The 21,538-nt window shown below is 31.9% G+C and overlaps 1 protein-coding gene across 1 annotated transcript in view; it reads left to right on the top strand.

Annotated features, from left to right (window-relative positions):
• LOC143430514 (multiple PDZ domain protein) overlaps positions 1-21,538 on the top strand; it is a 211,150-nt gene that overhangs the window by 166,715 nt on the left and 22,897 nt on the right. The window contains exons 22-23 of the mRNA XM_076906829.1: positions 9,032-9,160; positions 21,148-21,245. Coding sequence (XP_076762944.1) covers positions 9,032-9,160; positions 21,148-21,245 — 227 coding nt within the window. The remainder of the gene's footprint in view (positions 1-9,031; positions 9,161-21,147; positions 21,246-21,538) is intronic.

Raw genomic sequence — 21,538 nt, 5'->3', positions numbered from 1 at the left:
ACAGAAATATGTTATGAAGATGTACTGACGTTTACTTTTATTTTAGAGTGAAGAATACTAATTCTTCATAAGAAGATTAACTTTTTTTTTACTTGATGTGTTAAAGTTTAGGTACTTATTTTTTCATGAATACTAGTTTCAATGTATTGTAGCATAGAAGAGTTTAGAAGAGAAAATTTGGTAGATTCGTTGTTGGCATACCATGAACTATTGGCATCCCTTTCAGCGGCTGTGACAACCCCTTTTTGCTCTCTCTCTTTCTCTCTCTCTCCCGTTCTTTTTCTGTCGCTTTTTTTCGCACTCTCGTTCTTTTTCTCTCGCTTTTTCTCGCTTTTTTTCACACTCTCTCGCTCTTTTTCGCTTTCTCTCGCTTTTTTTCGCACTCTCTCGTTCTTTTTCTTTCGCTTTTTTCGCTTTCTCCCGCTTTTTTTCGCTCCTTCGCTTTTTTCGCACTCTCTCGTTCTTTTTCTTTCGCTTTTTTCGTTTTCTCTCGCTTCTTTTCGCACTCTCTCGTTCTTTATCTTTCACTTTTGTTTCACTCTTGTTCTTTCTCTCTCGTTCTTTTTCTCTCGCTCTTTTTCGCTTTCTCTCGCTTTTTTTCGCACTCTCCCGTTCTTTTTCTTTCGCTTTTTTTCACTCTCTCTTGTTTTTTTTCGCTCTCTCTCGTTCTTTTTCTCACGCTCTCTTGCGCTCTATTTCGCTCTCCCTTTCTCTCACACTCTTTCACACACTCTCTCGCTCTCCCTTTCTCTCACACTCTTTCACACACTCTCTCGCTCTCTCTCCCACTCATTCTCTCTCTCGCTCTCTTTCGCTCTCTCTCTCTCTCTCTCGCACTCTCTCTCACACTTTCTCACTCTCTCTTTCTCTCTCACTCTCCCTTTTTCTCTCACTCTCTCTCTCTCTCTCTCACTCTCCCTTTTTCTCTCACTCTCCCTCTCATTCTCTCTCGCTCTCTCTCTCACTCTCTCTCACTCTCTCTCTCATTCTCTCTCGCTCTCTCTCTCACTCTCTCTCATTCTCTCTCTCTCACTCTCGCTCTCTCCCACTCTCTCTCGCTCCCTCTCACTCTCTCTTACTCTCGCTCTCTCCCACTCTCTCTCGCTCTCTCTCACTCTCTCTTACTCTCTCTCATTCTCTCTCTCTCACTCTCTCTCTCTCTCTTACTCTCTCTCTCATTCTCTCGCTCTCTCTCTCTCACTCTCTCTTACTCTCTCTCATTCTCTCTCTCTCACTCTCTCTCTCTCTCTTACTCTCTCTCTCATTCTCTCCCTCTCTCTCTCTCTCTATCTGTCCCTCTCTCTCACTCTTTCGCTTACTCTCTCTCACTCTGTCTCTCTCTTTCTCTGTCTCTCTGTCTTTTTCTTTCTTTCTCATTATCTCTATCTCTCTCCTGTCTTTTTCTTTCTTCCTCATTTTCTTTCTCTCTCTTTCTGTTATTTTCTTCCTTTCTTACTTTTTCCATCTATCTCTCTCTCTCTATCTTTTTCTTTCTTTCTCACTTTTTCTATCTCTCTCTGTCTTTTTCTTTCCTTCTCACTTTTCATATCTCTCTCTCTCTCTCCCTGTCTTTTTCTTCCTTTCTTCCTTTTCCTATCTCTATCTCTCTATCTTTTTCTTTCTTCCTCACTATCTCTATCTCTCTCTGTCTTTTCCTTTCTTTCTCACTATCTCTATCTCTCCCTATCTTTTTCTTCCTCTCTCACTTTCTCTATCTCACTCTGTCTCTCTTTTCCTCTATCCCTCTCTGTTTTTTTTCTTTCTTTCTCACTATTCTATCTCTCTCTCTCTCTCACTCTGTCTCTCTCTTTCTCTGTCTCTCTGTCTTTTTCTTTCTTTCTCACTTTCCCTATCTCTTTCCTGCCTTTTTCATTCTTCGTCTCCCTATCTCTCTCCGTCCCATTCTCCCTCTCTCACTTCATCTCACTCTTTCCCTCCCTTCCCCTCTGCCACTCCCTCCCACTCTTCTCCCCAATCCCACCGCCTGTCTCTCTCTCAGTCACGATATATCGACGGCTGGCAGTTTCACGTACGAAATCGTCCAGCGGACGTGTAAGCTCCCGCAGAACAGCGTCGCGATGCACTGCCTCTTCCGAGGACGCAAACGCGTCTCGTTCGCCGTATGTACGTTGCACATCCGTGCACGCAGACGCGACGTTAGTGCTCGTTCTTACTCCTGCCCCCTCCCTCATCCTCCAGCACGCGACCCTGTCCTTTCATCAGAAGGATAGGCTTCGTTAATCGGAGCTGGTTCTCGTCGGACATGGTTCCAGATCGGTGACACTCGTCGTAATTCTCTCCTTTTTTTCTGCTAACAAGTGGTTTGGAAACTCGAGAGAAGTTCGTGTTATTTCGTTAGTTCCTGCGAGCAACGTGGCTGGTCGACAGGAAGGAACTTGTGTAACAGTGTACGAATTCATTTTCCACGTGTGCTTTGTTTTCTTTCACTGGCGTAATTCTGAGGTACTCGATTCACACTCTAACCTAGCTTATTAACCAGATATTATTTGAATTCTTTTAATATAAAGATTGAATTGTTTTAGTTAGATAATGATATTTTTTTTAGATACAGAAGATTTTAAGTGAAACGTGATTCACGATTAATAAATAATTCGATGTTATTTGCTACTGATTCGACGAAAATCGATTTAAATTTACAAGAGCTTCTACAGTTAGATTTCCATGCGATTATGCAGGTCAAGAGTGTTTAACTTTGGACCAACATCAAAACCAGATACATAAACTCACGTTCTATCCCATAAGTAGATAACCAAGTAGGTAGAGATAAATTTATCTGTAACCAATTCAGCTACACTCCATTACCAACCAATTTCTTATTAATTTAATCGTAATGAAAATATATCCAATTATACAGACAGCACAATTCAACATAGTATGCAAAGCACACAAAAGGGCACAATCAAGTATCCAAAAGTTGAATCACACACGAATAGACTCCAATTGCAACAAATTCAAACTCAACAAATGTGTAAACTTAACAGAAATTCACATATACAAATCCAAAACCATCGCAACACATCCAAGTAGTTGAAAGACGAAACCCAACACTCAAAGCACATAGAAATCCACGCAACCAAACCCCAAAAATCGAATTACACGCAAACATACGCCAATCACAACAGATTTTAACTTAACAAATGTGTAAACCCAAACAAAAATTCACATATACAAATCTAAAACCATCGCAACACGTCCAAATAGTTGAAAAACAAAACCCAACACTCAAGGCACATGGAAATCCACGCAACCAAACCCCAAAAATCAAATTACACGCAAACATACGCCAATCACAACAGATTTTAACTTAACAAATGTGTAAACCCAAACAAAAATTCACATATACAAATCTAAAACCATCGCAACGCATCCAAATAGTTGAAAAACAAAACCCAACACTCAAAGCACATGGAAATCCACGCAACCAAACCCCAAAAATCAAATTACACGCAAACATACGCCAATCACAACAGATTTTAACTTAACAAATGTGTAAACCCAAACAAAAATTCACATATACAAATCTAAAACCATCGCAACGCATCCAAATAGTTGAAAAACAAAACCCAACACTCAAAGCACATGGAAATCCACGCAACCAAACCCCAAAAATCAAATTACACGCAAACATACGCCAATCACAACAGATTTTAACTTAACAAATGTGTAAACCCAAACAAAAATTCACATATACAAATCTAAAACCATCGCAACGCATCCAAATAGTTGAAAAACGAAACCCAACACTCAAGGCACATAGAAACCCAACAGAAATTCATAAAAATAAAAAAAACCATAGCATAATATCCAAATAGTGTATCCAACATTAAAAGCACATAGAAACCCACCCAATCAAACCCCAAAAATCGAATCACAAACGAACAGATACCAACTTGACCGACGTGTAAACGCAACAGAAATTCATAAAAATAAAAAAAACCATAGCATAATGCTAATCCAAATAGTTAAAAGACAAAACCCAACAGAAATTGATAAAAATCCAAAACCATAGCATAATGTCCAAATAGTTGAAAAACAAAACCCAACACTCAAAGCACATGGAAACCCACAAAACCAAACCCCAAGAATTGAATCACACACGAACAGACTCCAACCACATCAAATACCAACTCAACCAACGTATAAACCTAGTAGAAATCTATAAAAATCCAAAACCATAGCATAAAATCCAAATAGTTAAAAGACGAGACCCAACTCTCAAAGTACATGGAAACCCACCAATGGTCATCCAACCAAATCCCAAAAATCGCACCACAAACGAACATACTCCAATCACACCAGATTCTAACTCGACCAATAATATAATAAACCCAACAGAAATTGATAAAAATCCAAAACCATTGCAACACGTCCAAATAGTTGAAAAACAAAACCCAACACTCAAAGCACGTGGAAATCCACACGACAAAACCCCAAAAGTTGAATTACAAACGAACATACTCCAACCACACCAAATACCAATTCGACCAATGTACAAACCCAACAGAAATTCATAAAAATCGAAAAACCGTAGCATAACATCCAAATAGTTAAAAGACGAGACTCAACACTCAAAGAATATACAAATTCACCCAATCAAACTCAAAAAATTAAATTACAAACGAACATACTCCAACCACACCAGATTCAAACTCAACAAACAAGTGAATTCATCAGAAATCCACATAAACAAATCCAAAACCATCGCAGCACATCCACATAGCTAAAATTCGTGACCCAACACTGAAAGCATATAAAAACCCACCCAAGCAAACCCCAAAAGTTGAATCACACACGAACAGACTCCAATTACTGTAGATTCCAACTCCACCAACGTACAAACCCAACAGAAATTTATAAAAATCCAAAACCCATAGCATAAGATTCAAATAGTTAAAAAACGAAACCCAACGTTCAAAGTACATAGAAACCCACCCAATCAAACCCCAAAAATTGAATCACACACGAACAGATTCCAACCACACCAAATACCAACTCGACAAATGAGTAAACCCAACAGAAATCCACATATAAAAATCCAAAACCATAACATAACATCTAAATGGTTAAAAACCAAAAACCCAACACTCAAAGTACATGGAAACCCACAACGAACATACTCACAAACAAACATACTCCAATCACAACAGATTCAAACTCAACAAAAGAGTAAACCCAACAGAAATCCACATATAAAAATCCCAAACTATCGCAACACATCCAAATAGTTAAAAGACGAAACCCAACACTCAAAGCACATAGAAACCAATACAACAAAATTTCAAAAATCGAATCACAAACGAACATAGTCCAATCACAACAGATTCTAACTCGACCAATAATATAACAAATCGAACAGAAATTCATAAAAATCCAAAACCATCGCAATACATCCAAATAGTGTACCCAACACTGAAAGCACATAGAAACCTACAAAACCAAACCCCAAAAATTGAATCACAAACGAATAGACTCCAAGTACAACAGATACCAACTCGACCAACATACAAAGCCAACAGAAATTCATAAAAATCCAAAAACCATCGCAATACATCCAAATAATTGAAAAACAAAACCCAACACTCAAAGCACATGGAACAACACATAGAAACCTCCCTAACAAAACCCCAAAAGTTGAATCACAGACGAACATACTCCAACCACACGAAATACCAACTCGACCAATGTGTAAACCCAATAGAAATTCATAAAAATCCAAAAACCATAGCATAACATCCAAATAGTTAAAAACTGAAACCCAACACTCAAAGCACATGGAAATCCACACAACAAAACCCCAAAAGTTGAATTACAGATGAACATACTCCAACCACACCAAATACCAACTCGACCAACATACAAACCCAATAGAAATTCATAAAAATCCAAAAACCATAGCATAAAATCCAAATAGTTAAAAACTAAAACTCAACACTCAAAGCACATGGAAATCCACACAAAAAACCCCAAAAATCGAATCGCAAACGAACATACTCGAATCACACCAAATACCAACTCGACCAACATACAAACCCAACAGAAATTCATAAAAATCCAAAAACCATCGCAATACATCCAAATAGTTGAAAAACAAAACCCAACGCTCAAAGCACATGGAACAACACATAGAAACCTCCCTAACAAAACCCCAAAAGTTGAATTACAGACGAACATACTCCAACCACACCAAATACCAACTCGACCAACATACAAACCCAACAGAAATTCATCAAAAATCCAAAAACCATAGTATAAAATCCAAATAGTTAAAACTCAAGACCCAACACTCAAAGCACGTAAAAACACACCCAATCAAAGCCCAAAAATCGAATCACAAACGAATATACTCCAACCACAGCAGGTTCTAACTTGACAAATCTATGAACCCACCAGAAATTCATAAAAGTCCAAAACCATAGCATAACATCCAAATTTAAAAGAGGAGACCCAACAGAAATTCATAAAAATCCAAAACCACAGCATAACATCCAAATAGTTGAAAACCAAAACCCAACACTTAAAGCACATGGAAACCTTTACAACAAAACCCCAAAAATCGAATCACAAACGAACATACTCCAACCACACCAAATACCAACTCGACAAAGGAGTAAATTCATCAAACATCCACATATGAAAATCCAAAAACCATCGCAATACATCCAAATAGTTAAACCCCAAGACTCGACACTCAAAGCACATGGAAACCCACAAAACCAAACCCCAAAAGTCGAATCACAAACGAACATACTCCAACCACACCAAATACCAATCTCGACCAACATACAAACCCAACAGAAATTCATAAAAATCCAAAAACCATAGCACAACATCCAAATAGTTGAAAGACAAAACGCAACACTCAAAGTGCATGGAAACCCACCGAACCACAACAGATTCTAACTCGACAAATGTGTAAACTTAACAGAAATTCTCATATACAAATCCAAAACCATCGCAACACATCCAAATAGTTAAAAGCCAAGACTGAACACTCAGAGCATATGGAAACATATACAACAAAACTCCAAAAATCAAACTACAAACGAACATACTCCAACTACACCAAATACCAACTCGACGAATGAATAAATTCAACAGAAATCCACATATAATAATCCAAAAGCATAGCATAACATCCAAATAGTTGAAAGACAAAACCCAACACTCAAAGCACATGGAAACCCAGCTAACCAAACCCCAAAAATCGAATCCCAAACGAACATACTCCAATCACAACAGACTCAAACTCGACAAATGAGTAAATTGATCAAAAATCCAAAAACCATAGCACAAAATCCAAATAGTTAAAAGACGAGACTCAACACTCAAAGAATATACAAATTCTACCAATCAAACTCAAAAAGTTGAATTACAAACGAATATATTCCAACCACACCAGATTCAAACTCAACAAACAAGTAAATTCATCAGAAATCCACGTACAAAAATCCAAAACGATAGCATAACATTCAAATAGTTAAAAGACAAGATTGAACACTCAAAGCACATAGTAGAAACCCACCCAATCAAACCCCAAAAATCGAATCACACACGAACATACTCCAACCACACCAAATACCAACTCGACAAATGAGAAAACCTAACAGAAATCTACATATAAAAATCCAAAACCATACCATAACATCCAAATAGTTAAAAACCAAGACTCAACACTCAAAGCACATAGAACCCACCCAATCAAACCCCAAAAGTTGATTCACAAACGAACATACTCCAACCACACCAGATACCAACTCGACCAACATACAAACCCAACAGAAATTCATAAAAATCCAAAAACCATAGCATAATATCCAAATAATTGAAAGACGAGACCCAACAGAAATTCATAAAAATCCAAAATAGTTAAAAAACAAAACCCAACACTCAAAGCACATGGAAACCTATACAACAAAACCCGAAAAGTTGAATGACAAACGAACATACTCCAATCACAAGAGACTCTAACTCGACCAATAATATAATAAATCTAACAAAAATTCATAAAAATCCAAAACCATCAGAACACGTCCAAATAGTTGAAAAACAAAACCCAACATTCAAAGCACATGGAAACCCACACAATCAAACCCCAAAAGTTGAATCACAAACGAAGAAGTGAGTAAATCCAACAGAAATCCACATATAATAATCTAAAAGCATAGCATAACATCCAAATAGTTGAAAGACAAAACCCAACACTCAAAGCACATAAAACCCACACAACCAAACCCCAAAAATCGAATCCCAAACGAACATACTCCAACCACACCAAATACCAACTCGACCAATGTGTAAACCCAACAGAAATTCATAAAAATCAAAATCCATAGCATAACATCCAAATAGTTGAAAAACCAAAACCCAACACTCAAAGCACATGGAAACCCACACAACAAAACCCCAAAAATCGAATCGCAAACGAACATACTCGAATCACACCAAATACCAACTCGACCAACATACAAAGCCAACAGAAATTCATAAAAATCCAAAAACCATCGCAATGCATCCAAATAGTTAAACCCCAAGAGCCACATATCAATCAACCAAAAACGCAGAACTTTAATTAGCATAGAAATCTAGTGTTCCTGAGATCCTTGAGCCCAGTCAGTGGAACGCGACTCTCAGCACGCTCCCTCGATCTAACAGCGCCCGTTTAATCGAATCCCGTGGGAGTGGCGGGCAGTAAACGCAGCGGGACTCGGTGGTATCGATGGATCGCGGTTGTACCTTCTGGCAACAACTCAACGCGCCAGCCAAGCATTCAATATTCAGTCAGAGGATGCTCTCCGCCACCGAAATAGCAGCCAGCTAGTCGATTCGTTCTTTCCACTCTTTTCTCCCCTCTTCTGCACGTCCACCACTATTTCGATCGACTCGCGTCGTCGCGTGCCGAGTCCCAAACCGTCGAGACGCCACTAAAATCGATCAGAATCGAAAGATTCCACGCGTTACTCCTTCTGATTTACACATTATCGTGTTGGTTTTCTGTTTTTTTTTGGTTTAGAACAACGAGCACGAGGCTGGAGAAGAGGAGAGGAGGCAGAACGGAAGAAGCGGAACTGCTGAGAGCCCTACTGACTCGATTCCACGGAAACCATCGCCAGCCAGGCCTGCCACACCGGAAGTGATACAGGTGGGTCGCGTCAAAGCTTCTATTGGGTGCTCACGCGGTGCTATTTTTGAAATCTTCAGATTTTCAGGTTTCATTGATGTATGATTGACGAATGGAGGAAGTTGGGATGTGGATGGAAGTTAATTGAGTCAGGTTTAGGGTGTTTGTATTTATTTATTTATATGGAATTTAATTTGGGTATGCGAATTTCTTTAGTTGGTTGTGTTTAGTCTGTCTAAGTGTAAGGTTTTTGAGATTAAGGTTTTGGAGAGCAATGTTTCTATGTGTAAGGTTTTTGAGATTAATGAGAGTTTTAAGTTTTCAGAGCTTAAGCTTTCTAAGTGCAAGACTTCTAAGCTTAAATTTTATAAGTTTAAACTTTCTAATTTTAAGTTTTCTAAGCTCAAGATTCCTAAACTTAAATTTTCAGAGCTTAAGCTTTCTAAGTTCAATCTTTCTAAGCTTAAATTTTTCAAGTTTAAGCTTTCAGAGCTTAAAGTTCCTAAGTTTAAGTATTCTGAGCTAAAGGTTTCTAAGCTTCAGTTTTATAAGCCTAAGTATTCTAAGCTTAGGTTTTCTGAGCACAAGGTTTTTAAACTTAAATTTCCAAAGCTTAAATTTTCTAAGCCTAAATTTTTTAAACTTAAGTTTTCTGAACTCAAAGTACCTAAACTTAAATTTTCAAAGCCTAAGCTTTATAAGCAAGGTTTCTAAACTTAAGTTTTCTGAACTCAATCTTTCTAAGTTTGAATTTCCTAAGTTCAATCTTTTTAAGCTGAAATTTTCTAAGTTTAATCATTCTAAGCTTAAATTTTCTAAGTTCAAGTTTTCTGAATTTAAGGTTTTTAAGCTCAGGCTTTCTAAGCTTAAAGTTTCTGAGCTCGAAGTCCAAAACTTAAATTTTCAAAGTTCAAGCTTTCTAAATGCAAGGTTTTTGAGCTTAATGAGAGTCTTAACTTCTTAAAGAGTCTTAAGTTTTTTAGAGAGTTTTAAGCTTGCAAACCTCAATCTTTCTAAGCGCAAGATTTCAAAGCTCAATGTCTTAAGTTTCTTAAGAAAGTGTCTTAAGTTTTCAAAGCTCAAACTTTCTAAGCGCAAGGATTCTAAGCTTAACACATTCACGGACAGTAAAACTTTCAGCAATGTGCAAAACTTGACAGTAATTTTCTTTTAAATTGCTCCTGATATCCGAAATTTGATTAAACACATTTCATAAGGCTAGTCAGATTATCATATTTCAATCGTTATATAAAATGAACGCTATAGCATCCATGACAATACAGATAATACGGTTATACAAAATTCAATTCAAAGTAATTCAATTTAAGATTTCAGTGCTATAGCATTCATGTCATTCTGCATGATCAAGAAAATGAATACTAAATTCAAAATAATTCACTTTAAGATTTCAGTGCTATAGAATTCATGTCATTCTGCATGATCAAGAAAATGAATACTAAATTCAAAATAATTCACTTGAAGATTTAAATGCTATAGAATTCATGTCATTCTGCATCATCAGGAAAATTAATATTAAATTCAAAATAATTTATTTGAAGATTTCAGTTCTGTAGCATTCATGTTATTCTGCATGATCACGAAAATGAATACTAAATTCAAAATAATTCATTTTAAGAACTGAATGCTATAACATTCATGTCATTCTGCATGATCAAGAAAATGAATACTAAATTCAAAATAATTCACTTTAAGATTTCAGTGCTATAGCATTCACGTTATTCTGCATGATCACGAAAATGAATGCTATAGAATTCACGTCCACGAACGCGTTAAATCCGCATAGGCTCGTCTATACCCACGTTTTTCCATCGTCGACTCTCAAGGTCCCTTTCTCCTAACACCAATATCGTTACCATCGTTTCCACTAACCAATAATCATCAAATCGAATTCTAATTAATTAAACGACACTCGATACGAATGTTTCCTAATCGAGAAAGAAACTACCTTTGCGCATTAAACGACACGCGATACTTTTAAATCGAACAGAGTGTAACACGCGGTGGCCACGACGAGACAATTGGACCGTTTATTTCGAAAGTAGTGCAAGTCCATTTTCTTTTGTTTCGAGAAAATTGAACGTTAGCAGATCCGACGATTAAAAAATATAGATTAATCATGCGAAGTCTGCGAATGTTTGTAGTAATCTATCAATGTGTAATTCGATTATATAAATTTCTTTTAGGAGAATTTATGACTAAAATAATTGACAATTTCCAGGCTGCGAATGGACTTATACCACTTTTGTAATTAGTCAACTGTAAAAATATTACTTAATTTCAATTTTGAAATATCACTTGAAATATTTATCTCATATTGATACAATTTTGTTTATAAATAATAACAAGAAATAAAATAGGACTAGTATTTTTATTGTGAACGTTAATTATATAAATATGATACGTTATTATACAAATATGACGTAATTATATAAATTTCTTTTAGGCGAATTTATAACTAAAATAATTGACAATTTTCCTGCTGCAAATGGACTTACACCACTTTTGTAATTAGTCAATTGTAGATATCATTTAATTTGAATTTTGAAATAACAAATATCACTTAAAATATATATCTTACGTTAATACAATTTTGTTTATAAATAATAACAAGAAATAAAATGGGATTAGCATTTTTTATTGTGAACATTAATTATATTTATATATTGTTAAACTTAGCACAAGATATTGGTATTGTTAATTATTTATACTGTTCATGTGGAAGTGTTTTGAAATAATCATGTTGCATATATTTATTAATTCGATTATATAAATTTCTTTTAGGCGAATTTATAACTAAAATAATCGACAATTTCCAGGCTGCGAATGGACTTACACCAGTTTCATAATTAGTCAATTGTAGATATCCTTTAATTTCAATTTTGAAATAACAAATATCACTTAAAGTATATATCTCATATTAATACAATTTTGTTTATAAATAATAACAAGAAATAAAATAGTATTAGCATCTTTTATTGTCAACGTTAAATATATTTATATATTGTTAAACTTAATTAAAAAAATAATCAATTATAAAATAAAAAAATAGATATTGGTATTATTAATTATTTATGCTGTTCATGTGGCAGTGTTTTGAAATATTCATGATGCACAGGAGGTATATAAGATAATATCTGCTGCACATTCTTATATTTTTCGAATGTAATTTGCTTGGCATTGTGATACAACATTTAAATTGTACAAAGCATTGGCATTTTTTAAGATCTTAAATACTAATTAGTTATAAACAAAAAGTTTACACTAAATTAAGCATAAATTACGTAAGCATATCTCATTTTTTCAAAAAAGGACTTACACCACTTTCAAAATAAACGGTTCAGTTATAACTTCCTCCATTCGACTGTCAGAATAATAGACCGTTTATTTTGAAAGTGGTGTAAGTTTGCAAGTTGTAAAATTCTATAGGGTGTTATCGTCTCATAATTTAATTTTAGCATTTTTATTAAAATTTAATACACATGACATTTAAATTTAATACTTATAAGACAGTATATATTTCATCAATTCTTTCATACAAGTTTTCAATTAAAAAACAGTTGATTGCGCTATCTTAGTACAGTTATTTTTACTATTATTTAATTTTTACTTGCAACCATTTTAAATATTTCATTGACCAGATTGATTTAAAGTTATTATTCAATAATCCATTATTTTGATAAACATTTATATATATTCATTATTGACAGTACATACTCAATCTATATTACTAATTTAATCATTATATCATATTATATAAAATTTTTAATATATTATTATTAAAATATTATATTAATTATTTAATTTTTTATATATTTATCGTCTATTAAATTATAAAATTTTTATTTATAATATTGAATAAGGTGAGAAAGAAAATGAGATATCACGTAATTTATGCTTAATTTAGTGTAAACTTTTTGTTCATAACTAGTTAGTATTTATAATACCCTAAAAAATGCCAATACTTTGTTCAATTTGAAATTGAAAATAGAAATTGCGTAACCATTGATTATGAAAGTGATGTAAGTTCAATTTGTATTACTTTATATACTTCCTGTGCATCATGAATATTTCAAAACACCGCCACATTTTAAGATTAACAATATATAAATATAAATAAAGTTCACAATAAAAAATGCCATTTTATTTCTTGTTATTATTTGTAAACAAAATTGTATTAACGTAAGATATATATTTTAAGTCATATTTGTTATTTCAAAATTGAAATTAAAGGATATCTACAATTGACTAATTGTGAAAGTGGTGTAAGTCCATTCGCAGCCTGGAGATTGTCAATTATTTTAGTTATAAATTCGCCTAAAAGAAATTTATATAATCAAATTAATAAATATATGCATCATAAATATTTCAAAACACTGCCAAACGAGCATAAATAATAAATAATACCAATATCTTGTGTTAAGTTTAACAATATATAAATATAATTAATGTTCACAATAAAAAATGCTAATCCCATTTTATTTCTTGCTATTATTTATAAACAAAATTGTATTAACGTAAGATATATATTTTAAGTGATACTTGTTATTTCAAAATTGAAATTAAAGGATATCTACAATTGACTAATTATGAAAGTGGTGTAAGTCCATTCGCAGCCTGGAAATTGTCAATTATTTTAGTTAAATTCGCCTAAAAGAAATTTATATAATCAAATTAATAAACATATGCCTCATAAATATTTCAAAACACTGCCAAACGAACATAAATAATAAATAATACCAATATCTTGTGTTAAGTTTAACAATATATAAATATAATTAATGTTCACAATAAAAAATGTAAATCCCATTTTATTTCTTGTTATTATTTATAAACAAAATTGTATTAACGTAAGATATATATTTTAAGTGATATTTGTTATTTCAAAATTGAAATTAAAGGATATCTACAATTGACTAATTATGAAAGTAGTGTAAGTCCATTTGCAGCTTGAAAATTGTCAATTATTTTAGTTATAAATTCGCCTAAAAGAAATATATATAATCGAATTAATAAATATATGCAACATGATTATTTCAAAACACTGCCACATGAACAGTATAAATAATTAACAATACCAATATCTTGTGCTAAGTTTAACAATATATAAATATAATTAATGTTCACAATAAAAAATGCTAATCCCATTTTATTTCTTGCTATTATTTATAAACAAAATTGTATTAACGTAAGATATATATTTTAAGTGATATTTGTTATTTCAAAATTGAAATTAAAGGATATCTACAATTGACTAATTATGAAAGTAGTGTAAGTCCATTTGCAGCTTGAAAATTGTCAATTATTTTAGTTATAAATTCGCCTAAAAGAAATATATATAATCGAATTAATAAATATATGCAACATGATTATTTCAAAACACTGCCACATGAACAGTATAAATAATTAACAATACCAATATCTTGTGCTAAGTTTAACAATATATAAATATAATTAATGTTCACAATAAAAAATGCTAATCCCATTTTATATCTTGCTATTATTTATAAACAAGATTGTATTAACGTAAGATATATATTTTAAGTGATATTTGTTATTTCAAAATTGAAATTAAATGATACTACAATTGACTAATTACAAAAGTGGTGTAAGTCCATTCGCAGCCTGGAAATTGTCAATTATTTTAATTACAAATTCGTCTAAAAGAAATTTATATAATCGAATTACACATTGATAAATTAGTACAAACATTCTCAGACTTCGCATGATTAATCTATATTTTTTAATCGTCTGATCTGCTAACGTTCAATTTTCTCGAAAGAAAAGAAAATGGACTTGCACTGCTTTCGAAATAAACGGTCCAATTGTCTCGTCGTGGCCACCGCGTGTTACTCTCTGTCCGATTTAAAAGTATCGCGTGTCGTTTAATGCGCAAAGGTAATTTCTCTCTCGATTAGGAAACATTCGTATCGAGTGTCGTTTAATTAATTAGAATTCGATGTGATGATTATTGGTTAGTGGAAACGATGGTAACGATATTGGTGTTAGGAGAAAGGGACCTTGAGAGTCGACGATGGAAAAACGTGGGTATAGACGAGCCTATGCGGATTTAACGCGTTCGTGGACGTGAATTCTATAATATTCATTTTCGTGATCATGCAGAACGGCGTAAATTCTACAGCACTGAAATCTTAAAGTGAATTATTTTGAATTTAATATTAATTTTCCTGATGATGCAGAATGACATGAATGCTATAGCATTCTTAAGTGTGTTATTTTGAAAGTGAATTATTTTGAATTTAGTATTCATTTTCTTGATCATGCAGAATGACATGAATACTATAGTACTGAAATCTTCAAGTGAATTATTTTGAATTTAGTATTCATTTTCTTGATCATGCAGAATGACATGAATGCTATAGCACTGAAATCTTAAAGTGAATTATTTTGAATTTAGTATTCATTTTCTTGATTATGCAGAATGACGTGAATGCTATAGCACTGAAATCTTAAAATGAATTATTTTGAATTTAGTATTCATTTTCTTGATCATGCAGAATGACATGAATGCTATAACACTGAAATCTTAAATGGAATTACTTTGAATTGAATTTTGTATAACCGTATTATCTGTATTGTCATGGATGTTATAGCGTTCATTGTATATAACGATTGAAATATGATAATCTGACTAGCCTTATGAAATGTGTTTAATCAAATTTCGGATATCAGGAGCAATTTAAAAGAAAATTACTGTCTAGTTTTGCACATTACTGAAAGTTTTACTGTCTGTGGATGTGTTAAGCTTAGAAACTTTGCGCTTAGAAAGTTTGAGCTTTGAATACTTAAAACATTTTCTTAAGAAACTTAAGACATTGAGCTGAAAAACCTTGCGCTTAGAAAGCTCGAGTTTTGAAAATTTAAACTTAGAAACCATAGAAAACTGAAGCTTAGGAAGCTTGAGCTCAGAAAACTTGAACATAAAAAATTTAAGCTTAGAAAGATTGAACTTAAAAATTTTGCGCTTAGAAGGTTTGAACTTAGAAAATTTAAGTTTAGAAAGATTGAACTTAGAAAGCTTGTGCTTAGAAGGTTTGAGCTTTGAAAATTTAAGCTTAAAAGGTTTGAGCTTTGAAAATTTAAGCTTAGAAAGATTGAACGTAGACAATTTAAACTTAGAAAGATAGAACTTAAAAACTTTGCGCTTAGAAGGTTTGAACTTTGAAAATTTATGCTTAGAATTACTCAGCTTAGCGACAATTATGAAACGCTTTGAACGAAAGCATGAAAGTGGTTCTTAAGTTTGATTCTCGCGGGTCCACAGACCGATACGAATCGAATCGATCGAGAAGCGACAGGGCTCGATCGACAAGAATACGCAACGCGTGCATTAATTCCCAGAAACCGTGGAACAACGTCGAGAAAGTGGGAGCGAGGGATTGTCTAAAATTGGTAGCTCGCGGCTATGGAGGGCTTGGCTGACACACACACATGCTTGAACTTAGCGTTTTCGAGCACAATAGGAAGGAGAGATCCTCCTCTTCTCAAGTCATAACACAATCGATCCTATTGATCGAATTAACGCGATCGCGGATAGCAAAAGTTTTGACGAGGTGCAAAATTTGACAGTAATTTTCTTTTAAATTGGTTGTCATATTCGAGATTTGATTAAACACATTTTGTAAAGTTACGGAATACGATTATATGAAATTGAATTTCAGATTATTCACTTGAAGATTTGAATGCTATAGCATTAAGTTCTTTAAGCTCACAAAACAAAATTTTGGAATTATTTAGTGCAAAGTCTTGGAATTATTTAGAGCAAAGTCTTGGAATTATTTGGACCAAAGTTTTAGAATTATTTACAGCAAAGTTTTAGGTTTTTAAAGTAAAGTTTTACAGTTACCTTTAGTAGAGTTTTAGGATTATTTCTATTAAAGTTTTAGGATTATTCAGAGCAAAGTTTTAAGATTTTTAATGTAATGTCTTACAATTATTTATAGAAAAGTTATAGGATTATTTTTAACAAAGATTTAGGATTATTTAGAGTAAAGTTTTAGGATTATTTCTAACAAAGTTGTAAAATTATTTAGAGCAAAGTTTTAGAATTGCTTAAAGCAAGGTTTTAAAATTATTTAGAGCAAAGTTTGGGGATTTTTAAAGCAAAGTTTCAAAATTATTTATGGCACAGTTGTTATGGAGTCATATTAAATCGATAGTGCATTCAAAAGAAATCACAAGTTGCTAGCAATTAAAAGAAAAGAATATCATAGCCTTTCATACATTAAAACAACCGAATACCTTAGAAAGCGTTCATAGAAATTTAATTAGAAGAGCAGAATTATGTTTTCTGCGGGATGGCCAACATTTTCAGCAATTTCTGTAATAATCAAATTTGTTACAAACTTCAAACTTCGTTTCGAATATTCTATTTCGTTATGTGTTCGTAAATTACGTGTCAAAGTCGAGTTTCTTGAAAATAAAGCCTCAGATGAAAAATTGTTATTCTACGTTTTCATTTAGAATTACGCTTTTTTCGGTTGTATCATTAATTATCGAACACTCCGTATAATTGGAAACTTGAATAATATATGCATATGTATATACATATTTTTGTAAAAGTGAAAAGTTGAAAAGAAAGATAATTGTTTGCAGTCTTAGGATCTTTTGTAGTAAAGTTTTAAAATTATTTATGGTAAAGTTGAAGGATTATTTCTATGAAAGTTTTAAGATTTTTAAAGTAAAGCTTTAAAATTATTTATGGATAAGTTTTAGGATTATTTAGTGCAAGATTTCGAAATTATTTGGAGCAAAGTTTTGGGATTTTTAAAGCAAAGTTTTGTAATTATTTATGGTAAAGTTATACGATTATTTGTAAGAAAGTTTTGGGATTATTTAGAGCGAAGTTTTAGAATTATTTAAAGCAAAGTTTTAAAATTATTTAGAGCAAAGTTTTGGGATTTTTAAAGCAAAGTTTTAAAATTATTTATGGTAAAGTTGTAGGATTATTTCTAAGAAAGTTTTGGGATTATTTAGTGCAAAGTTTTAGGATTATTTATAGCAAAGTTTTGGGATTATTTCTAGCAAAATTTTAGGATTTTTAAAGTAAAGCTTTAAAATTATTTATGGATAAGTTTTAGGATTATTTAGTGCAAGATTTCGGAATTATTTGGAGCAAAGTTTTGGGATTTTTAAAGCAAAGTTTTGAAATTATTTATGGTAAAGTTGTAGGATTATTTCTAAGAAAGTTTTGGGATTATTTAGAGCGAAGTTTTAGAATTATTTAAAGCAAAGTTTTAAAATTATTTAGAGCAAAGTTTTGGGATTTTTAAAGCAAAGTTTTAAAATTATTTATGGTAAAGTTGTAGGATTATTTCTAAGAAAGTTTTGGGATTATTTAGAGCAAAGTTTTAGGATTATTTATAGCAAAGTTTTGGGATTATTTCTAGCAAAATTTTAGGATTTTTAAAGTAAAGCTTTAAAATTATTTATGGATAAGTTTTAGGATTATTTAGTGCAAGATTTCGGAATTATTTGGAGCAAAGTTTTGGGATTTTTAAAGCAAAGTTTTAAAATTATTTATGGTAAAGTTATAGGATTATTTCGAAGAAAGCTTTGGGATTATTTAGTGCAAAGTTTAGGGATTATTTAGTGCAAGGTTTCATAATTATTTGGAACAAAGTTTTGGGATATTTAAAGCAAAGTTTTAAAATTATTTAGAGCAAAGTTTTGGGATTTTTAAAGCTAAGTTTTAAAATTATTTATGAATAAGTTTGAAGATTATTTAGTGCAAAGTTTCATAATTATTTGGAGCAAAGTTTTAAGATTATTTAGTGCAAGGTTTCATAATTATTTGGAGCAAAGTTTTAGGATTATTTAGTGCAAGGTTTCAGAATTATTTGGAGCAAAGTTTTGGGATTTTTAAAGCAAAGTTTAAAAATTATTTATGGCACAGTTGTTATGGAGTCATATTAAATCGATTGTGCATTCAAAAGAAATCACAAGTTGCTAGCAATTAAAAGAAAAGAATATCATAGCCTTTCATACATTAAAACAACCGAATACCTTAGAAAGCTTTCATAGAAATTTAATTAGAAGAGCAGAATTATATTTTTCGCAGGATGGCCAACATTTTCAGCAATTTCTGTAATAATCAAATTTGTTACAAACTTCAAACTTCGTTTCGCATATTCTATTTCGTTATGTGTTCGTAAATTACGTGTCAACACTGTATACACGTTACGCTGTTGTCTGATTGGTATCAGCTGGATCTACTTACGACTGTTACCTCTCATTGGCTGGTCGATATTTACTGCATTATTCGTGTGTTGGGGACCTTGTAGAGTCAAGACCACTGTTCCATGCTTCTTCTACTTTAAAAGACGTATCGTTTTGTTGTTTTATAGTTCTCGTGGAACCAGGTATCGGTTACTTGACTGTTTACATTTTTTATTTCGTTGTTGGTGGTCGTTGCAACTGTAACAGTTCTTTGTTGCTCGATACTTTTGTTGGAATGGATTTTGTTTTAATGGATAATTGTTTAGAGAAGAATTAAATTCTAAAACTAGGTATTTAATTACTAAGCCTTGGTAGTTTACATTTTTTATTTCGTTGTTGGTGGTCGTTGCAACAGTTGCAGTTACAGTTCTTTCTTGTTCAATACTTTTGTTGGATGTAAAAATATTGTAATGGATAATTGTTGAGGAAGATTATTTAGAGAAGAATTAAATTCTAAAACTACGTATCTGTTACTAAATCTTGGTCGTTTACATTTTTTATTTTTTATTTATTTAGAACTGTAGATACTTTTGTTGGATGCAATGATACTGTAATGGATAATTATTGAGAAAGATTGTTTAGAGAAGAATTAAATTCTAAAACTACGTATCTGTTACTAAATCTTGGTCGTTTACATTTTTTATTTTTTATTTATTTAGAACTGTAGATACTTTTGTTGGATGCAATGATACTGTAATGGATAATTATTGAGGAAGATTATTTAGAGAAGAATTAAATTCTAAAACTACGTATCTGTTACTAAATCTTGGTCGTTTACATTTTTTATTTTTTATTTATTTAGAACTGTAGATACTTTTGTTGGATGCAATGATACTGTAATGGATAATTGTTAAGAAAGATTGTTTAGAGAAAAAATAAATTCTAAAACTAGGTATTTAATTACTAAGCCTTGGTCGTTTACATTTTTTATTTCGTTGTTGGTGGTCGTTGCAACTGTAACAGTTCTTTGTTGTTCGATACTTTTGTTGGAATGGATTTTATTTTAATGGATAATTGTTTAGAGAAGAATCAAATTTCAAAACTAAAATTAGAATTTAAGGTTTATAAAAATTTTGTTGTAATAATATCGTGACAACTTGGTTTATGCTATTAATATATTAAATAAAATATTTAGTTATGTTATTACGTTAAAATAATAAATGATAAATTTAGTTATGATGTCATGTTAATATAATAAATAAAAAACTTAAATATGTTATTGTGTTAATATAATAAATACAAAATTTAAATATGTTATTATGTTATTATAATAAATACAAAATTTAATTATGTTATTATGTTAATATAATGAATAATAAAATTCAACTATGTTATTATGTTAATATAATAAATACAAAATTTAATTATATTATGATGTTAATATGATAAATACAAAATTTAATTATTTTATTATGTTAATATAATAAATAAGAAAATTTTTTTTTGGCTAATGGTGTTAAATGTTTCAAACATTTTAATTAAAAAAAAATAATCTGACTCGATTATAGTAAAATTGAATTGTATCGATTATTAACTTCTAAAGTTCTGATACGATATTTATTCAAATATGAGATGGATAGAAACTATAATAGAGAGAAAAATTAGGAAAATTATAGAAATTATAATAGAGAGAAAAATTAGGAAAATTATAGAAATTATAATAGAGAGAATAATATTGATTGTAAGGTGTGTGGATTTTTGTAACAGGGTTTTATTAATTTTGTGTTGTTATTTTTTTTCGTGTTTTGCAGGGTGGAATCAAAGAGGAAGAGAAACAAAGTAGCTCAAAATCGGATTTCAGAAGGCAAAGTAAAAGAGATTCAGATGGCGCAGGATCCAGTTCGCGAAGGTGATTCTACAGTTATTTCATTACTACTACTTAAATATGTGAAAAGTCGACTACTCTTCTTGATAAAGCGTTGTTGTAAGTTGATCAAATAGCAGTAAAAGTACTGTATTTGCTTCGCGAATAAAAGCAACACAATTCTCCAAATTAATTTGAAAATAACTAAACCAGATGTCCGTTTTAAAAATCAAAGATCCTCCATGAGAAATAAAAGAATCCTTCATAAAGAACGAAAGATCTTCCATAAACAATAATCGACAACTTAAACCTGTCGAACGTTACTAAGAAGGGTCTTC

Source organism: Xylocopa sonorina, chromosome 14, assembly GCF_050948175.1.
Source record: "Xylocopa sonorina isolate GNS202 chromosome 14, iyXylSono1_principal, whole genome shotgun sequence".
NCBI classification, from domain to species: domain Eukaryota; kingdom Metazoa; phylum Arthropoda; class Insecta; order Hymenoptera; family Apidae; genus Xylocopa; species Xylocopa sonorina.
This window is presented reverse-complemented; position numbering and strand designations above follow the sequence as displayed.